General features: G+C 35.4%; 1 protein-coding gene across 1 annotated transcript in view; it reads right to left on the reverse strand.

Annotated features, from left to right (window-relative positions):
• LRMDA (leucine rich melanocyte differentiation associated) overlaps positions 1-19,591 on the reverse strand; it is a 599,023-nt gene that overhangs the window by 246,474 nt on the left and 332,958 nt on the right. The window contains 2 exon segments of the mRNA XM_083866301.1: positions 1,914-2,040; positions 10,863-10,993. Of these exon segments, the coding sequence (XP_083722427.1) occupies positions 1,914-2,040; positions 10,863-10,993 (258 nt within the window).

Here is a 19,591-nt window from a genome sequence, read left to right on the forward strand (position 1 = left end):
AACTCAGAAGTACAGTGTTTGTGCACATCATCTTTGTGATTTATGGAGGAATGCTGCTTGCTGTGGTCTTCGAGTAAAGCTGTCAATAGCTGAACACATACTTGGCTACATCTCAAAGCATATCTGCAGAGAAAATTCTGAGTTTTCTCAGACATAGAAAGAGTTTGCATGTATGTGTACTATAAACATGAATAACCTGGGAAATAAGCACAAATTCAAAACAATTTGGAGCGCTTTATAATACCTGCATCAAATTTAATATTTATTTTAAATCAGCCACTTCTGTGATATGTATATAATATTGTATGATGAGGGTAATTTTGTAGCACCTTAAGAAGCATTAATTCATGCCATAAAAATAATTTACAATGATTTTACCATCAGTGATTTGCACTGAACCATTTATAAAGAAGAAAAAAACCCATCTTTAGAATGGCAATAACAACAGTAAATTGGAGCCTTCTGCAAATTTTCTGAAATAAATGTATGGTTTATCATAAGATTTAGTGGGTAAATAATTCAAAACTATACAAAAGGTTTGATTGTAGATATAAAAGATAAAGATGTTATCTCTAAATTTGTTAAGTAATTTACCCTTACCTATTGACTTAAAATGAGGTTTAATCCTGAAAAGTAACTCCATATTTGAAAGACACTTTTTTTTTCTCTTACACTATTAAGTTGGATGCAATTCACAGAGTAGACTCTTAAAAGAAAGATCTGTTAGATAAATGTAAAAAAAACTTCACCAGACCCAAATTCTGATTAGATAAGGATTGTAAAAGATGACATACTATGCTATACCTAACACAATTCAGCTGTTGCATTTGGCCAGATTCAAAGATAGTTTGCTGTGAATAGGCTCTCCACCACAGCTTAAAAATAAACTATTCCATTCATTACATACATGAAGCTGAAATAACTAAAGGCAGTGGTAAACAATATATCAAAGCAATGCTTGTATCAGAACTGTTAACATTTTAGTAGTTATAAATTAATCAGTCTGAATTAATTTGCGATGCACTGCAATTGTACTCATGATAATGCATTTATCCAGCACCACTGTTATGCTACCAAACAGTGCATTTCCATAACCACTACATTTTTATTCAGTATCATTGGAAATCTGCAATAAATTATTGATGGTATACTTTAGAGAAAAAGCAGCAAAGAGGAACCAAGTAGACTGAAAACTTGAGCAGAGTTTTAAGAAAGATCTGCAGCACTAAAGCACTCTGAGCACACCACAGATTGCTGTTATCAAGTATTGATCAACAATGGAAAAAGAAGGCAAAGTGGACAATTCACATTCTCATTCTGATTGCTTCAGCAGGATGCCCACAGTTGATGGAAGTATTAAATGGAAGTATTAAATGCTCAGATTACTGAAACTGTCTCTCTGATGCTGTCAATGCTTATTAGCAGGACACCACATTAAGTAACATCATACAAAATTAGAATCAACTGGTTCACTAAAAGCCAATAAACACCACAGGTGTGAGCTCTGCAACAGACATTTAACATACAAGACAGGGGACAACTTGTCAGAAAAAATTGCATTCTTTCACAAAAGCATATCACACAGTTGTTACATTTCCTTGAACGGGGTAGAAAATTCTTTTAGGCTCAGCAACACATATTAGTTACTTTGCTATGTGAAACAGAGGTTAGAACCAGAAATTTGATAACATGGCCACAGCCCATTAGACATGCACCTGTAAATTTCTACATTAAAATACACAAAAATTACTAAGGCTTTTGTCCCCCATCTGATCACATTTATCAGTCCTTTTATTTGAAAGATTTCACCTCTTTCTTTTACCTTAGCAAAAGATGCAGCCAGGATCTTGGAGTTATTTTTAAATAGTGTTAATGAATCATATTATTGTTACCATTTTCATTTACTCTCCTACCTTTGCATCCTTGGGCTTAACCACTTTCATGAAGGCACCTCTTATCAAGGCTTCCTCTCTCTCCCTCTTGGTTACTTTGCGAGTATCGAGGAATTTCAGGTTTGTCAATTTGTGCAGGACAAAATATCTGACAGATATTAAAATACACACAGTTAAAATCCAGTAATGCAGAAAGACATACTCACAGACTCAACTACTAAAAAAATAACAGCCAAAGTAAGAACAACCTTTGTTTCCTCTCTGTATTCACCTTTTTCATGCAATGTAGCTTATGTACAGAGTTATAATACTTACTTTAGTCTCTCCAATGAAGCCAAAACCATTTAATACTGGTGGACCAAACACAATTATCACCATGGACGTGTGTGTTCTCTCTGTATATTAGTGAGGTATAAAGCATACCAAGGAACAGGATACCTTGGAAATTGTTTTGCGTTGTCTGTTTGGGAAAAGGAATTTTGAGTGATACTAAAGATTCCAACCCATACTGCGGGAGAAAATCAATCTGAGATATGGGAAATTTCCAGCCAACTTCCCTGCAAGAATTCTTACCATTTGCCAACACTTCTTTAGATTTTTTATTTTATTTTCTTAAAACCACAATGATCAGGATTTGGAAGGAGAATTCCAATTTGGTTCTGCCAAAGACATGAGGTGTCCTTACAGCATACAGATCCCAGCTCAGGATTAAGTGCAGAAGCACACAGGGAGAGACTGTTTATGGGAAATATATTTCAAAAATTTCTAGTTCCTATCAGGATTCATCAGTATTATCTTCTATTTATCAGTTCTACTCAAAGGCCAGCAGCTTTCTAGCCTCAGAAAAATACTATTAGTGTCTCACGCATGGAGGGAGAGAACACAGCAGGGCAAAATGAAAGCAAGGCACAACCATGGCAAATCCAAATATCTGACCTCCTCAAGTACATGTCATTTGCATTTAGTCAACCAAACGTGAAGCAGACATTGCAAAGTGAGGGCAATATCAGACTTTTCCTGGCAGGGGGTAGAAAGGTGATGATAATGTTCCCCAGCCTAGATGCTTTGTGTAAACCCCAAGTCAGTCAGAGAGCTCCTCATCATACTGATCCCTTCTGGCACTGGGAGGAAGAAACTAAAGAAATAGAAAACTCTGCATAACGTTTTGGGGAAAAAAAAAAACAAACAAACAAAAAAAAAAACCAACAACAACAAAAAAACACACCCACAAACAAACAAACAAACAAAAAAAACCCCACCACACACACACACACACACAGAAAAAGGTTGTTTCAAAAAGTAAATGTTTATCTTACGATACTGTTCCCAAAACTAGATAAACATGGGAATATCACTGTAATGCTTCCCCTTCTAAAACCAAGCAAAAATTAATGGTGCAAATAAAGCTTTCCATCAAGTACACCATTCCTCTGAAGCAACACCTTCATACATTGTTAACAACTGAACTGACAATACTCGGTTCTGAAATGCTCAGACAATTTAAATGTGAATCCTCAATCTATGGCTCTCAATTTTATCAGTAGAAGAAAAAGAGAGAGTCACTTCCCAAAACAGAACATCTCCTAAGGCCATTTTTTTAAACAACAGCTACAGGCCTATGAGACAGACACATTCTCAGACTCATTCCAGCTTTCCTGGCTGCCCTTCCAGTCCTCCCTGGCATTTTGCTGGCCCTTATCTTTCACTGGAGGAGAAGCTATCCATCTTGCATTACTGGCAGAAAAGCTCTGATGACAACAGATTCTTTCAAATGAAGACATGTACAGAAGGAAACAATATGTCAAGAGTGAAGAAGAGTGAAGCTAAAAATGAGTAAAGACACCCACTAAGTGTAGGGTGAGAAAAGATGAATATTCAGGTGAAGAAAACATCGGTATTAGAAAATCAGCAAATGTTTAATGATGGAATGAAATATGCCATTGAAAAGCAGGCTGCAACAAAAATGACAACAGAATAAGACAGCACTGTCATCTATGCTGACTTTGGATCACAGCCCTAATGTCAGTCTCTCAATCATTTCAAAAGAGCTTAAAATTATAATAGCATTCCTTGATACAAATGTATTTTTGTATTTTTAAGCCATCCTGACTGCATTTCAAAAAACAGAATTAGCACTAGTACTTGTCAATTCCAGAAACAAAACCAAAAAACTCTACCCACACAAATTAAACAGCAAACTATTCCACAAGTCACAGGTTTGGGGTTGGTTCTGCACTCCTTAAGCAGAGCAAATACTAAAAAGTAGGTACCATAAATATTATCCCACTGGTAGAGGGAAGGTATATGAGCAATTAATTATTTTAAACTGTGATTCAAAATGCAATCTCATTTATTCATATTCTTTTTACTAAAGGTGGGATTAAAAGCATCTATGCTATTTGAAAATAATATACAATACATTCATATTAAATGGCTGAAGAAAAACAGCAAACTTCCTGGATATATTTTAGCTAGAAATATGAAGATGCAGCTTCAATCTAAACGTAACAACAAGTTTGCAGTAAAAAATACAGGAAAGGATTACCAAAGCCTGGGAATGAACAGTCTACAATATCAATTCAACCCTTGTAAATTTAATCCAGGGTTATTTGTTGCACAAAATCTCTTTGCTGTGATGTATGACTTAGTTACTAAGGTTATCACAGCAGTATCCTAAAGTTGCATAGTACATAAAACATTTCGGTTAACAATGCAGGGAGGTTAACTCCCACAGATAACCTACTATCAGAGGGTTAGACCAGATGACATGCCTCTGTCAGCTTTCAGGAGCTATTGATGGTTCAATCAGTTTGTTTTGAAGGTAAAGTACAACAAAAGGGCACTAAACTTATTCAAACTGTCAACAGGGACTATGGAATGTTGCTTGCAGGTAAGTAATTTTGGGTGTTTTAAGACTATTATCAAACACCAATGGCTGCAGAAAAAGACAGCTACTAATAACACAGAACACAGCCATCATAAAATACTTTATGGCAGGCACTGGGACCCATAAATTGCATGACACATTGCACCTGTTTTAGACTTGTAAAATCACTAGTTAAAAGCATATTGGTTAATGAAGGAAGATCCATCTAGATTCTACATTTAGTTTACAAAGGTTTATTTAGGTTAGAAGTTGTGAGGGGGCAGGGTCTCCCTACTCCTCCTCCCCTCCTTTTTTTTTTTTTTTCTTAATTTTCAAACTTAGCACTGCTCCATGTGTTCTGAAACTGGTGTTGCTGGGTTTTAACACCTTTGTTTGGTGTGAAAAAAGGCTATTATCTTCAGTGATGAGGATAAAGGTGAGATTCAAAGAGAGAAAAGTAAAAATTAGATGCACCAGGAAAATCCACTTATCATTGCATGTAAACTGTTCATCTAATTCACAATGGATTAAAGAAATTATTTATTTAAGTGAAGTTGTGCCTTCTTTTGTTCAGAATAATTTCCCCCACCCATGCCAAGAGTCCCATGAAAATAAGCTCATAACAGGTATTCCTCACACAAACAAGCCCACTCAGATATGGAAAAAGACCATAGAATATGAAATTTCACTTTATTTCTGTCTTAGTTAAGTAAAAACGAAAATAAAGATTAACATTTCATTTACCAATTTTGTATGTGCTGCATGCAATAACCTCCATTTTAAGACTTTTCATACAGACCTGCCAGGCTATTGGAAAAGAGGCACATTTGCAAACTCTTCCACTAAACCTTTAATGAAAGACCATTGGAAGAACTATATTCTGTATAGTATTCCAGTTTGTACTATAATTAACAAAAACTGGAATAAAAAGCTGTTCTATATGCATCAATATTTAAGTTTAAAATAAAAAAAATCTGCTGTGAAAAATTGAGAAATATTTGCCCACAAGAATGCAGAAATATCCAGCTCTACCAGTATCATACCTGCAACATTCTCTTTTGTTTCAGAAAGTGTTTACTTTCATTTTTCTATTTTCTGTGCTATTATATTTCCTTTCCTTAACAATCATGGAACATAAAAATAATATGCCTATTTCAAAATTTGAAGGGCTGATTATGCTCTCAGTTACATTATTATGAACTAGAAAAAATAAATAACTTGAAGTTGGCTAAGCTAGATCAGCATTTAAATGGAGAAAGACAAAAAGAGAAATCAGAAGAATTGAAAAAACATGTTTATGACAGTGAACTAGATTATATTCCGTGATTGTTTCTTCTGCACCTCAAAAATTTACCCTTCTACCCCCAGCATATAAGTGGCTACAGAATTTCCTCTGCAACAAAAACATTTGTTAAATAAACAGATAAGGAAGACAGGTCATAAACTTAAACCAGCATCTTCCAGAAGAGAGGGCAGGAAGTTGGCATGAGGTATGTTGGAGGATCACATAAGACCGTGAGCAGTCCCAGCACTGTTTGGTGATAATCACCTAATTCTGAGGGGCTTGCAAGTCATACAGAAATCCACACCACCTCCCAATATTTTAACACAGTCTACTCCTCTTCCATGCAGCAAACAACTCTATGAGTTAGAAAAATCATTCTCTATACGTGTAACAGCAATTATAGTTTTGCCTTGATTTACTGTGTTAGTACAGACAAGTTGGCTATTATGGACTTCAATTTATGTGGCTGAACAAAAACACGGTAATTGTTCTTGCTCATGAGCCCTTCCAGCAGCTGGTGTCAGATGGACCTTGCGTGGCCATTTGGTGTCTTTCAAGCACAGACTTTTCCTTCCAGGTACTGGTGAGAGGACAAGGCTTCACTCAAACACTGAAGTAGCACAGATTCACAGATTGTACAGATGTAAGGGAATACCTTAATCATCTAATTAAGTACATAAAGAACAGACACAGAACTACCACAGACTTCAATCCCTCCTGCTAAAAGAGAGCCTCAACAGTAAGTTCACTGGTAACCATCATGCATGTTACTAATATTTTCATTACTGAGTGAGGATTTCTAGTCTCCTACTGCTTATTGAACATATATATTTATATCACCATCCAAATACAAGAGTAATCAAAATAGACAAGCAAATTCCATAGCATTTTTAAAAATAAATAAAATCACAATAAAACAAAGGAAAACTGCAAGAACACTGAAAACACTAGAAGACCCATCATTTCTCACAATCAAAACTGTGGGATGGGAATAGCTGATTTAGCTTGAAAAGTTAATCCATACAAAATGCATGCACTTCCTTTCTTGCTGTTATATCTTAAGAGGACTTCATAAGGTTATCATCATTTGCTCCCCCAGCCAAAGATAGCATATCTAGTACATGTACTTTTAAGCTAATTTAAAATAAACTCAGGCATTTGTTTCCACTTGCCCTTGTTTCCATGTCAACAGCATTTAATGAATGCATCATTCCAGGAAATGTCAATAAAGAGCAAAGAAGAATGAACAAGCCCTGAAAACTTCACACATGGCAGGGATTCCTCACAATCATATCGCTTTAATGAAAATAGGTGAGGTCACCTGCAGCACCCACAAATGCTTTGTAATACATCGTGACCCAGATGATTTTTCACAGTTCAGTAACACCACGTTTGAAGTTTTCCCTGCAAACAATACACCCACCACAGGACTGACCAACTGTGAGTACAACAGAAGCAACCAGCAATTACTGTGTTGACTTCTGTTACTTTGATCTCTGGGTCATGACCTTTGTTTTCACGCAATCTTCAAAGCAGAGATTGGAGACTGGGTTATTTTAGAGGACGCTGTTTAGCAAGCTGTTTTTCTGTATTTCTTGCATCCTCTTGGAGCCAAAAGCTTTTAAATTTTCCTATCACCATTACATATTAGATAGTCTGCTTTCCCTTGCCCTCGCCACCAAGATATACCTTTACAAAATATTAACACTCAAATACAAAAAGCTTAAAAAATAAGATAAGGAGAACTTAAATATTTATTATTTTTTAATAATAAAAAACTAAAGCCATTTTAACAATGGCAGAAAAAAACAAATTTTCTTATAAAAAATATCACAGAAGGGAAATTTCCATTTTCTTTTTCTGTCCAAGCAAAAATTCCAATAACACAGATGTTTTCATCAATTTGTTCCCCTACACATTTGAAATGTAAGAAGGAATAGCAGGGATGGCAAAACAACCCGTTAATTCTTACCTAAAAAAAAAAAAAAAAAATCCCATTCAAAGGTTACTGTGGTTCTTAGACAAAAAACAACTACTTTGAAAAAAAAAAAAAAACCTACAAAAATGTTTTTCAGTATAACAAGTACTTTTAATGAAAGACTAGGAAAGAGCTGTAGTAATGAAATGGTACCAAAGGATCACCTGAAGAACCAGACATTAATTTCTTAACCAAAACATAGTTATGTATATTTTCCAAGTATTTTTGATAAAACCTAGTTATTTCTAAAGTAAGTAATATTACTCTGTTTTTAAGATCACTGTGAATCACTGGACCTTGAATTTTTAAAAAAATTATTTTCCACATTTTTTAACATTAAGATTTTTTTGGGGGGGGGAGGGTTACAGATCTTTTCAGTTTGTTGGAATGAGAAGATTAAGTAAAGCTTTGATTTCTATCACCTTTCTCTTTCTGGCTGAGGAATTAAATATCCTGAATTCCCATTGAACTCAGTAGGAACAAAATTAAGGCTCAATGAAAAATAAAGCTTTGGTTCCAACGGTCACTGCAAAAAAAATTACAAAAAAACCCAAAGTTTCCATTCAGAACAAAACAAAGCCAGTTGAAGTTATGGTGAAGCACAATGTTACTCAACATAATCCAAGTTTTTACATAATTCAAGGTCACATAAACATAATCTTTTGATGCTTTCTGATAAATATATTGAAATTAAAGAAAACTTTTTAAAGGAAAAAAAGTTACTTTAAACCATTAAAAAACGCCAAAACTGGAAGACAAAAGTTGCATTCAAGATACTTCAGAATGTGCATTCAAAACTCTGAATTGGCAACTCAGAGTAAAATTAGAAGAGTACTTCTGATCAGTGCCATCATGTAGATGATGTATGTTCTCCTAAAGATGGGCAGATAGATCAATTGATCGATCCATGGTTTTGGGTTCTAAATCTAACGCTGTCTAGCAAATGCATTTCATATAATGCAACAAATAATAACAGAAAAGGATCAGGAAACTTTCATTACAGCAGCAGAATCATACATCATTCAACTAATTAGAAGCCCATTCTTCTTTCTTAAAAGCGATTCAATTAACCTAGTTTATATGAAAAAAAACAACCAGGGTTTTTGAAAAATTGAGAGGAAAGAAAAATGGAAGCGATGTTGCAGTTTCCAGCACATATATAAATAGAATCCCGTCACATTTTGACATAGTGGTTTGCCACAATGTGACCTAAAACTACCTTGACCTCCCCGAAATCAACATTTTTGCATTGAAATGAAACAAGGGACAGGCTTGTTTTGATGTATGGCTCTGTGACATATTATAAATATTACATCACACAACCACAGAGGATGTCAATCAATAAGGAATTTTTTCAGAGAGCACTAAATGAACCACGGGTTCTTGCCTCTGAATGGCTCCTTTAACATACTACTTTTGCTTAAATGATTAATAGGAGACATATTGTCAGAAAACATACTTAAAGTGAAAAACAGTAAACTGTAGAAATATCATTCATTTTTTAAGCAATTTTCTAGAGCACATGTCACATAAATTTACATAGAGACAGCACTATTATAGTCTTGTAAGCTGGACAGTAGGCATACCTTCCACTTAAGTGTGAAAGCAATGGGAAATATTTTATTAAACCTAGGCTGCTCTATTCCATGAAAACCAAAATGCTACAAGCTAAGCCAGATTCAAAAGTGGAATCATTAAAAGGTGAAAGTTGGATAACCTAGAAATTCTTCTCAAAATTGTGAAACAAACTAAAAAGTATGTATGAACATCTGGGACAGCTGTGCTACTGTTTAACCTACACCATTTCTGAATCCGTTGAATTCAAGCCCATAAATTCCCCATAAACCTGCTTTTAGTCTCCACTATTTTGCATTGTTTTATCCTAACTCCTAGAGCACAGTTTGGATTACCCAAAGGTGAGATCAGAGTTCATTATCTAACTCCAAATACTGTGGGTGATCCTAACAAAAAGCAAGCTCAGGCTCTGCAAGGAGAGGTGACCAGCACTGCCTGGCTCTGACTTGCCTCCCAACACTGCAGCCAATGGGAAAAGTGACAGCACACAAGGACTGAAATCATGCATCAGATGGCAGCAAGGAAAAATACATCTAATTTTTTTTTTCCTATATAATCAATGTCTCACCTGTCTTAAGGTTATAGCTCTGAAAATTATGTCACTTAGCAGACATTCCATAAGTTATGGATCTATACTCATAACCATCAAGTATTTCTATTTTTTTTTTTTTTTTTTTCAAAATAATCCTTACAACTCCTAGCAACATTTCAGTTGGACATTACATTATAAAGATAGTTTGGGGGGGTTTTTTATTAGAATGTAACTGTTCTGAGTAAAATGTAGGAGTCATTTATTCTGTGTTAATAGTGCCTTGATAACTGCAGTAGGAGCAACTTAGCACCACATCAAACATGAGCAGAAGACAAGGCAACTGGCTGTCTCAGTGGAGCATTTTTTCTTGTTTCTTTTTTTATTGCCCTTTGTCACCCTTACTGTATGCAACCCTTGACTCATCTTGGCCCTTGAGAAGGAAATGCCTTGAGTAGGGGTATATGAATACTCACATTCAGGAAATCCTGTGCACACCTGCTCAAGTCAGACATGTGCTACACAGCACTGAAATGTTTCCTAAACCGGGTTCCTGAGTGTGATCTCACTGAAATGGGGCCACTCAAATTCCCAGGTGTTCCATGGCAGAATGTTACAATGCTTTCAGAATTGAGTAGACATTTGTTTGAGATTCTGGGTTGATTTTAGTTTAGTATTTTTCCAGCAGTAAAACAAAACTTTCATGCCTTATAACATCTAAAAGTGAAAACACTAACCTGTATCTCTGGTAGTCATCTTCATCCTTCTCTTTGCAGACCAGTTCATTTGGACAAGCAATGTTTCCAAGCAAACTGAGGTACTGTAGCGAGGGCACAACTTCAGCCAAATGATCCAAAAGGCTTTCTAATTCTGTTATGTGTCAAAGGTAGTGGGTTAAGGATTCAATGACATTAATGAAAAAAGCATTTAGAGTTGCATCACTGCTGATTTAAACATACATTTCAATAACTGACAATCAAATTTAGTATGGCATTCAGGAAAACGTCACATTAATTGTTCCAAGGGCAAACAGGGATAAACTTCAGTCAGTTTTTTGGCATGGAATGAAAGAATTGGGCTGTTTTGTCATTCTTTTCTCCTCCTTTTTTTTCCTAGGTGGTTCACTACAAAACATTAAAACTTTGACAAAATGATGGATGCTGTGTGGTAAAATGGCTAGCAATTGCTGGAGCCATGAAACTTTTCCAGCATGGAAACAAACAGTTAGTTTCACAGCACATTCATCACTAATATATTCAGTCCACTGGAAAATGAGTTTAAAAAAAAAAGAAAAAGCAGAAGAAAAAAGTCAAACCACAACAAGCCAGGTTCACTCCCAGCATATAAACGTTTTGAGTGTCACAGCAACACATTTGTAACTACTCAATTAGGATATGCCAATTAATGCTTTACTAAGTACAACTTAAAGACTTCAAGTGTTACAAATACTTTATATACGTAGCTTTAAAGTCTTGTAAAGCATTAAATTTTTCATTAAAAAGCCTTGTATTTTGATGTTCATGAGCCTTTTTAACTTAACTGTGTTTCTCGGACCATAAATAAGAAGGGTACACCTTCATTATTGTAAACCTGAATAAAACAAACAAGCAAACAAAGGTTAAACTGTCTTTAACCACTTCAGTACTGGAAATCACATCTTAGGATGAAGCCTAAACAACAATATTCAACCATTTGCACCTCAATTTGTTAATTGATCAAATAGGTATTTTATTAGTCTCTAAAACTGGAACTATACATTCTAATTTACTTCAATTTACATACAAATATATTGGTGTGATTCTCAAAAAATAATAATGCCATGCATGTGTGTGTGAAAAGTTTCCAATATTTAAAAATCAACTGACTTAGACAAGAGTAATAATTATTCAAAACCATTAAAGGATATTTCATTGTTCTGTTTTTATTCCCTCCTGCTGTTAAAGACAAACTATTGTTTTAAATCGTCAGTTCAATTTTGTTGCTATTATTTATACTTGATTTATGTGTTTCTGTTATCTTTTTTATTTTTAGCTGATGGAATTTACTTTATTTCTTCACCCCAATATCTCAAGGGCAACAGAAGCAATACAGAATGGAGAAAACAGCTTCATTGTTAAAAACAGGGTCTTCCTTCGTAAGCCTGAAATTTTAGTTTATTTCCAAACACACAAGAAGTTCATGTCAACAATTACTGATTCTAGTATACTAAAATCAATGTATCTACACTCATAGTTAGTGTTCTGTCCCATAAGATCTAAGGAGTCATACTTAAATATTTTGCATGAGTGAGGAAAACGAGGGTTGGAAATCAGCTCTGTGAACTCATTGAAAAGGCAGGAATGCTAACTTTCAATTTGGCAAAGCCACATTACGGAATGCTTTATACCAGTAATTAATCTTCCAAACCCTAAGGAAGAATTATCTTTTTGTGGCACCATATGATTTTTAAGCTAGGACAAATTACCAGTCAAAACTTGGTGCTCATTTTCATACCTGAGCCTTAAGCTCACACATAAACTTTTTCATGGCTCTTTCAGGAAGTATGTGACTGTGATGGGAAACTCACAAACTGTTTTTCCACACATGTTCAAGTGTGGAAAAGGCTTTTTAAAAGTTTCCGAAGACTGTTAGAGAAGTGTTTGAACCTGGCACCCTCCCTCAGCCAGGAGAAACACTTAATTTCTCGCAGCATTGCTTAAGTCACAAAAAGGCTCCCTGAGAGAAATAGTTTATTATTACAAAAGACAGTTATTGCCATAACAGCAATCACACACAGGAGGCTTTGATTGTATCTGCTTGTTTCCTATCAAAAGGAAAAAAAAACCAAAAAAAACAAACAAACATAAAAATAACACCCCAACAACAACAAAAATAACAAGTAATTCAAAATTTTTGCTTCTTTTATGAAGTTAACATGCAGGACTTTTGGTTCTCAATTCAGCAGAGCTATTTCTTGTGTAAAAGCTGTTCTCCCCAGAAGTTTGCTGAAAGTGGAGCAGGACATGTATTCTGACTCCCACGTGAACATGCAGCCATCAAGGCAAATACCATGATGTATTTAAAAATGTAATGAAGAGCAGTGTCAGCTTAGATATGCATGAAATATAAGATTACACCTCAAAATCCTATGGAAAGCAAAAGAGAGAGACAGCATATTCATTATATTCAATAATTTTAGGTAAATAACAGGAGTTCATAATCTGCATTGCAAAAATCTAAATCTCCCAAACTGGAAAGTTAGTGTCTAGACTCTAATACTTCATAAGTAAACACTGAGCATTTATTTTCAGATGCAAAAACACCCCCTAAAAAGTATCTCATGCAAAAGAATCAGCAGTTATATCATAAATAAAATATTTAAATTTTCTGATCTTCAGGAGGTATGTATCTTTTCTTATCCCTCTTAAAAACAAAATGCAAGGTACAGATTGATTTTCCAAGAAGCCCCATTCACCTAGCACCACAGTTAATTTTTACAAAGCATGTAGGAAAAAACTGAATGATATCCTGTTAAAATTCTCATGATTAAGTACTTCTCAGAGATGACTCACAAGTCATGGTGCACTTCTAGTGCAGTGTTTAGTTAATTAGCATGTCAAATACTTATTTAAATCACAATGCTGGAACTATATGATACCACCAAAAGCATTAGGTCTTTCTAAAACAATGCTAGGAAAATATGGAGAGAGAAAATCAAAGCAAGTCTGAAATTTTTATTGCCAGCTTCCTTTTTATGGTTTATTGTTGCAGCCCAAGGAGTGCCATATTGGTGCAATCAGAACCAAAGAGCTGCAAAATCCTGTTGTGGCACTTCTAAGACTAATTTCAGCTCCATCCTTTCCAAAAAATAAAACCTACAATTAAATCCACAGACAGTGCTAGTGAAAATGCATTTATTTATTTATTTATTTAGAGCTCTGTAAAAATAGCTCTGGATTGATCTGTCTAAAGTCAGTGTCACTGATCACCAGGTGAAAATGTAACAGTGATGCCAACACTTACACTATAGCCTACTGTTTGAAAAATGGTTTAAAGCATTGCTGTTGTGATCATTAAAAAGCCTCAGTGTATTAATTAATCTCCTAATTCAAGTGCCATCATTACCAATCTATTAATGCCTCTCTTTCTAACAGACATCAAACAAAAAACTGTAATAACAATTAAAAGTTTAAAATCATCATCTCTACAGCTCACAAGCTATATTATTCTCAGACATTATACAATAATGGTTCCCTCCAAAAATGCAACTTGGTCTACAGGAACCATTAACAGAAACACGTTGAACACGCCTCAAAGTTTCATCCACACAAAGGCACTATACTTCTTTCTTGCACTGTTTCTAGTTTTAAATTAGGGAAATATTTAAAAGAACTGGGTATCTCTCACACAAACTTTTTCAAGCCCCTTCAGACTGTTACTGTATGCACTATACCACACATGCATATTAGACTGTTTATAAGCAGAAATACACACAAGCAGACACAACCAGATTTTCTGTTCAGAAAGACAAATGCTGCCAACAACACTGAGACCGTAGTAATAGAACTATCTGAAAAATTACAGTACAATGATGGGTCCAGTTAAGCTGAAGAGCAATACAATTTCTTGCAAGTTTCATGGAACCAAAAATATCCTACGAATAGGCATGTTCTGACTTGTCTGTTTTCACTCTCTCTCTCATACTCAATACCACTGTTTTTGAGGTTCTCTCAAAGGCAGAAAGAACAAGCAAAAGCCCAAAGCAAATGATGTATCTTCTTTCTCTGGCTCAGAATTAACTATCTGTGCAAGCTTGTAGCATTTTTGTTTGTTTTGTAGAAAATCCTATGGCATGGACTAAAATTCTAGTGGCTAGTCAGGACTACATCCCCTTTATAACCATTCAAAGATTAGTTCCCAGGGAATATTACATTTGCACAAGGACGAGGTTGCAAACTGACTGGATTGTGCCACTTGACTTAGTCAATTTTAGAAGAACCTCAGAACCAAGGACAGTCATTTTGATGCTCAGCTGTGTCTTTTGACAGCAAGCATAGTAAAAGACTATTCTGTTACACTTCTAAGAGGTTGAGTGGATTCACACAGAAACTACTGCATATGTCTCACAAGTTCCCCTATTCCAGACTTCAGTATTCCCAAGAGTCTCTTTAGCTGTGCCTTTTCTGCATATTTCAGGGCTGAGACACTGCATGAATCCTTTATGGGGAGTAATATAAGGGTCAGCTGCTTTAAGTACTGAGCACTAATGCTGGCCCAAACACCACAGCATTTCTTCCTTCCTTACCAGCATCCTTGGTATAACCATATTCATGCTTGTTCTCAGGAAAAACTACAGGTCAAACCCATGCAGAAACACAGTCTATGCTAAGTTTCTAAATTACTTTATTCTGTCTAAAAAAAGCTTATACATTTCCTATCTCACCATACAATTACTTTTTATGTATAGTTTGACATATGCAAGAGAATCTGAGATTTCTTTCCATAACCTTTTTGTCTGTTAGCAATTCTTTTTACTAGTCATACATTCAAATACAGAAAGGTAACCACTCTGGTTCTCTCAGCACTTTCCAAGTTGTTCCACCACCATCTTTCAAGAAGTCATTCCACTTCTCCAAAAGAGTTGCAGGAGAACTTCCCATGTTAATGAACTTCATTGACTGCAGCTTTTGGAAGTTCTTGGAAGCAAAGAGACACAGAAAAGAGCAATCAGCACACATTCAAGATATTGCTAAAATATGAGAATATCAGGAATATCATGCAGAATTCCAGACCATCACATTGAAAGACCCAAAACTGTCATTCAAAAGTTTTCTGTCAACTAATCATCTGTCATGCACTTCCTGCAATCAACCTAACATTAAAACAGCTGAATAACACTTCTACCAGAGTCATAAATGAGATAAAGGTACCCATATTTATTCCCAGCTGAAACATTTGCTTTAATTAAATTTATCACAAACACGATGTAGCAATCACAGGCTTTCCACATACAAATAGCCTTGAATCAGAAGTTACCAATTCTCCTCTGAATGCAGAATGAAAAGATCTTTGCCACCTGAACGCTTTTCCATTAGAATGTGCTAGGTCTTCAAGGTTGGATAACCACAGAAATAGCCTGCAATATGCAAGTATACATTTCCCTCTTCTCTGTGTGCAATAGGATGTCACACAGTCATTTGTATGCCACATTCTGGCTTGAACCCTACCTGGTAGGGAGATAGGACCTTGAGATAAGGCCTTGTTCACTGACATTGAAACCACTTTGCTCAAGAAAAAAAAAAGGTGCAGAGTGGATGGTAATTAACTAAGTCCATACATCTCATGGAGAGCTTCCTGCATACTGAATATATGGGAGAAAAAAAAAACATTCTGTCTACTGGAGCAGCATTAGTTTTCTTTATGGAGCTGGAGTTGCCAGTGCTTTTAAAGGCATTTTAGAATTCCTACGGTTCCAAGGCTGCAGATTTGAAGACCACATTTCAATGTTATTAAGTAACAAAGCATCACAAAGACAAAAATATAATAGCAGCTCACAATTTTTTTAGAAGTTTTAATATCTGCAGTTCAACTCCTGCAGGCACTGCTGTAAAACAGCATAAGGAATCACCTGGCCCGTGGACTACTTCTGTCTTCCATAGATGTAAGGAAGACTACTTCTCTCTTCCATGATGGCATTCACATGACCTAATTCTAACTTCAGGTACACTTTTTATTCTAGAAGAAAGATTCTTGGCTCATTAGGTACAGCAGTTCTCTAACAAGCCACACAGATTTTGCTAAATCTACAGTTGTGGTGTGGAGAACTCAGAAGCCTATGCAGGAAGAGTTCTGTACCACTCCAGTTGTCTGCTTAGAGGAAATGGGGAACCATGAATAATAAGAGAATATTAGTCTCTTTAATGTGTTCACTCAATCTAAACATCAAGACTTCAGCACTTAATATAATGAGATTCTGGTTAGACTGGGACTTCTGTGTCTTCAGGCACTTAAGGACAATGTAGGAACAAGCACAGAGACAAAATAAATTGCAATTGATAGTTTTAGGGTTAAGCAAATCTGTAACTATTAGAGATCATTATGAAACTTATATGAAGACAAATTACTGGTACTTACTGGTATATTGTTCAGTTGAGGTATTTACATGCTGTTTTCAAAGACTCAAGAACACATAATGCCCAAATCTGAATGATATTGATAACTCCTCTTGCCACAAGAAATGTACACACCATTATGGACATTCTGCTTGGTTCTAGATTTCCCATTCTATGATATGAAATAGTTTGGTTTTCCCCATAACCACTCAAAACCTAGACCTAGATTCAATTATAAAATCACAGAATATGCTGAGTTGGAAGGGACCCATTAGGATGACTAAATTGACCTCCTGCCCTTCACAGGACATGGATGTTAAATGGATGTTAAATGTATGACCACCTTACTGGACTGAGTAAAGAAATGGAGCTTTTATTACAAAAAATCACAGGTTTGGTTCATTATCAGACTTGTCTGTGAGGCAGTGAACACCTAATTTTCAGCATACAGGCATGTGTGTGTATGTGTGTATATATTTGACAAACTATCTATTGATAGTTTGTCAAATTTTGAAACTGCCCATTAGAGTAGTTTTGACAAACACTGTAAAGATTGAAATGTAATGGAAATTGAAATATCCATACTATATTGTTCCATACTGGTCAAGATCAGCACGGTGAAAAGCCACAAAACCTCATAGTGCTATAACATACACAAAGAAATAAATCTATTTAGAAGTTTCCTGACTGTTTCGTAGTTTCTAGTCAACACACTTGAAAGGAGAAATGAGGCTTCCCATTACAAGCACAGGTGACTGCAGTCGTAAGTCCTCCTCCAAAAGCAACTTCCCATCTACCCCATCCATCCTGATCAGGGCTGCTTTCTGCTGTCTACTCTCTGTGAGAAAGAAATTAAGATATGTTTCCCAAAGTAAATCAGACTTTTTACCAAATAACCATGCTACATACATGAAATAAAGCATGTTAGATCCAACCCTCCACAGTGTTGAAGATTCTCCTTTAGGTGTTCCTGTTATATAGACTGCATTTTAAAAGATTTTTAAACAGATTATACATTAAAGAAAAGTTGAGCAGTAGTTTTTTATAGTTTGCTTCTTCCACTTCCAGCAGAAAAATTGAGAGTGGCCTGACTGTAACTGAAATATGCAACCAGAAGGAAAAAAATACCAGGTGATTCTTCTAAGTCCTTGCCTGATTTAGAGATAAGCTTTCACATTTGTACAGTACCCAGACATTATGTTAGCAGGACCCAAATGTTATTTACACATACAATGCCACACAATAAGTGAACCATGCAAAAGGAGTAGAAAGTTGTTATCAGAACTATCGAAACAGGATATGGGTCAAAATGAAGGCAGAATAAAAGGAGAGAGGAATACAGTTATATTAAGAGGCACTTAGGAAAGTTCTCATATGTGTTCTAAAGTTTACATGCTATTCCAATTTTCAAAGGGGTTAGTTTGGCTTTTTGTTTATTTTCATCTCTCTCTCACTCTCCCTCTGTAAATACTTATGCATACATGGCAATATTCCACCTATTGAAGTTTTATTTCAGATCAGTATTCTTTGTTCACTTGTGTCCTTTACGTAGTGCTACTGTCACATACTGAATAATCTTTCCTGCAATGTATTTCATTATTCTATTAAATGTACATTTTTTCCTTAACATTGTTAAAAGAATTCTATAGAAGAATAATTAATGAAAAGAAGCGATTCAAAACCAAATAAGTTTTCAAACACAGCATCAACATTGAAGAGATGAATCTGGAAGTTCTCTGTGCTTCTGTAGACTGATGTATCCTCCCTACAAGAGATCACTGCTTCCCAGGGCTCGGGATGATAATGATGGGCAGCAGTTAATTTTTCTTCTCTGGGCAGTTTGTATGCAATAGGTGTTTTACAAGTATTTCTGTAACTCCTCTATTAAATTATTTGTAGCACACTACAAAATATATATATTGTTTCTATAACCTGGGTAGCTCAATACTGTCAAAGCTCTAATAGTTTTTAGACTGAATTAAAAAAAAAATCCCAGGATAGATCAAATCCTTCTTATCATGTTATCATTGGTTTTGAGAGCTTACTCACTTGACAATACTATTTTAGTCTATCTGTGAGACCAGCAGAAATTCTTTAAAGATTTCTACTGACAGGATATTTTTTTCCCCCTCTGATTTTGTTCACTGAGTTAATATTCAATACCTCTGCCCTCTTTTTGGCAAGTGCAAAACTTCCCCAAATATACTTACGTGTTTTTTTGGTCTTATGGCCAAAGTTACACTTCATGGTTTCTAAGTGGCACTACCAAAAATGTTCTTGTACATTCCTCACGAGTCCAGATTTTACCATGGCAGCAAACAACAAAACCATAAAAGCAGTTACTCAAATCCAGCTCACAATACCCTGCATTAACC

Source organism: Zosterops lateralis, assembly GCF_965231275.1.
Source record: "Zosterops lateralis genome assembly, chromosome: 8".
NCBI lineage: Eukaryota > Metazoa > Chordata > Aves > Passeriformes > Zosteropidae > Zosterops > Zosterops lateralis.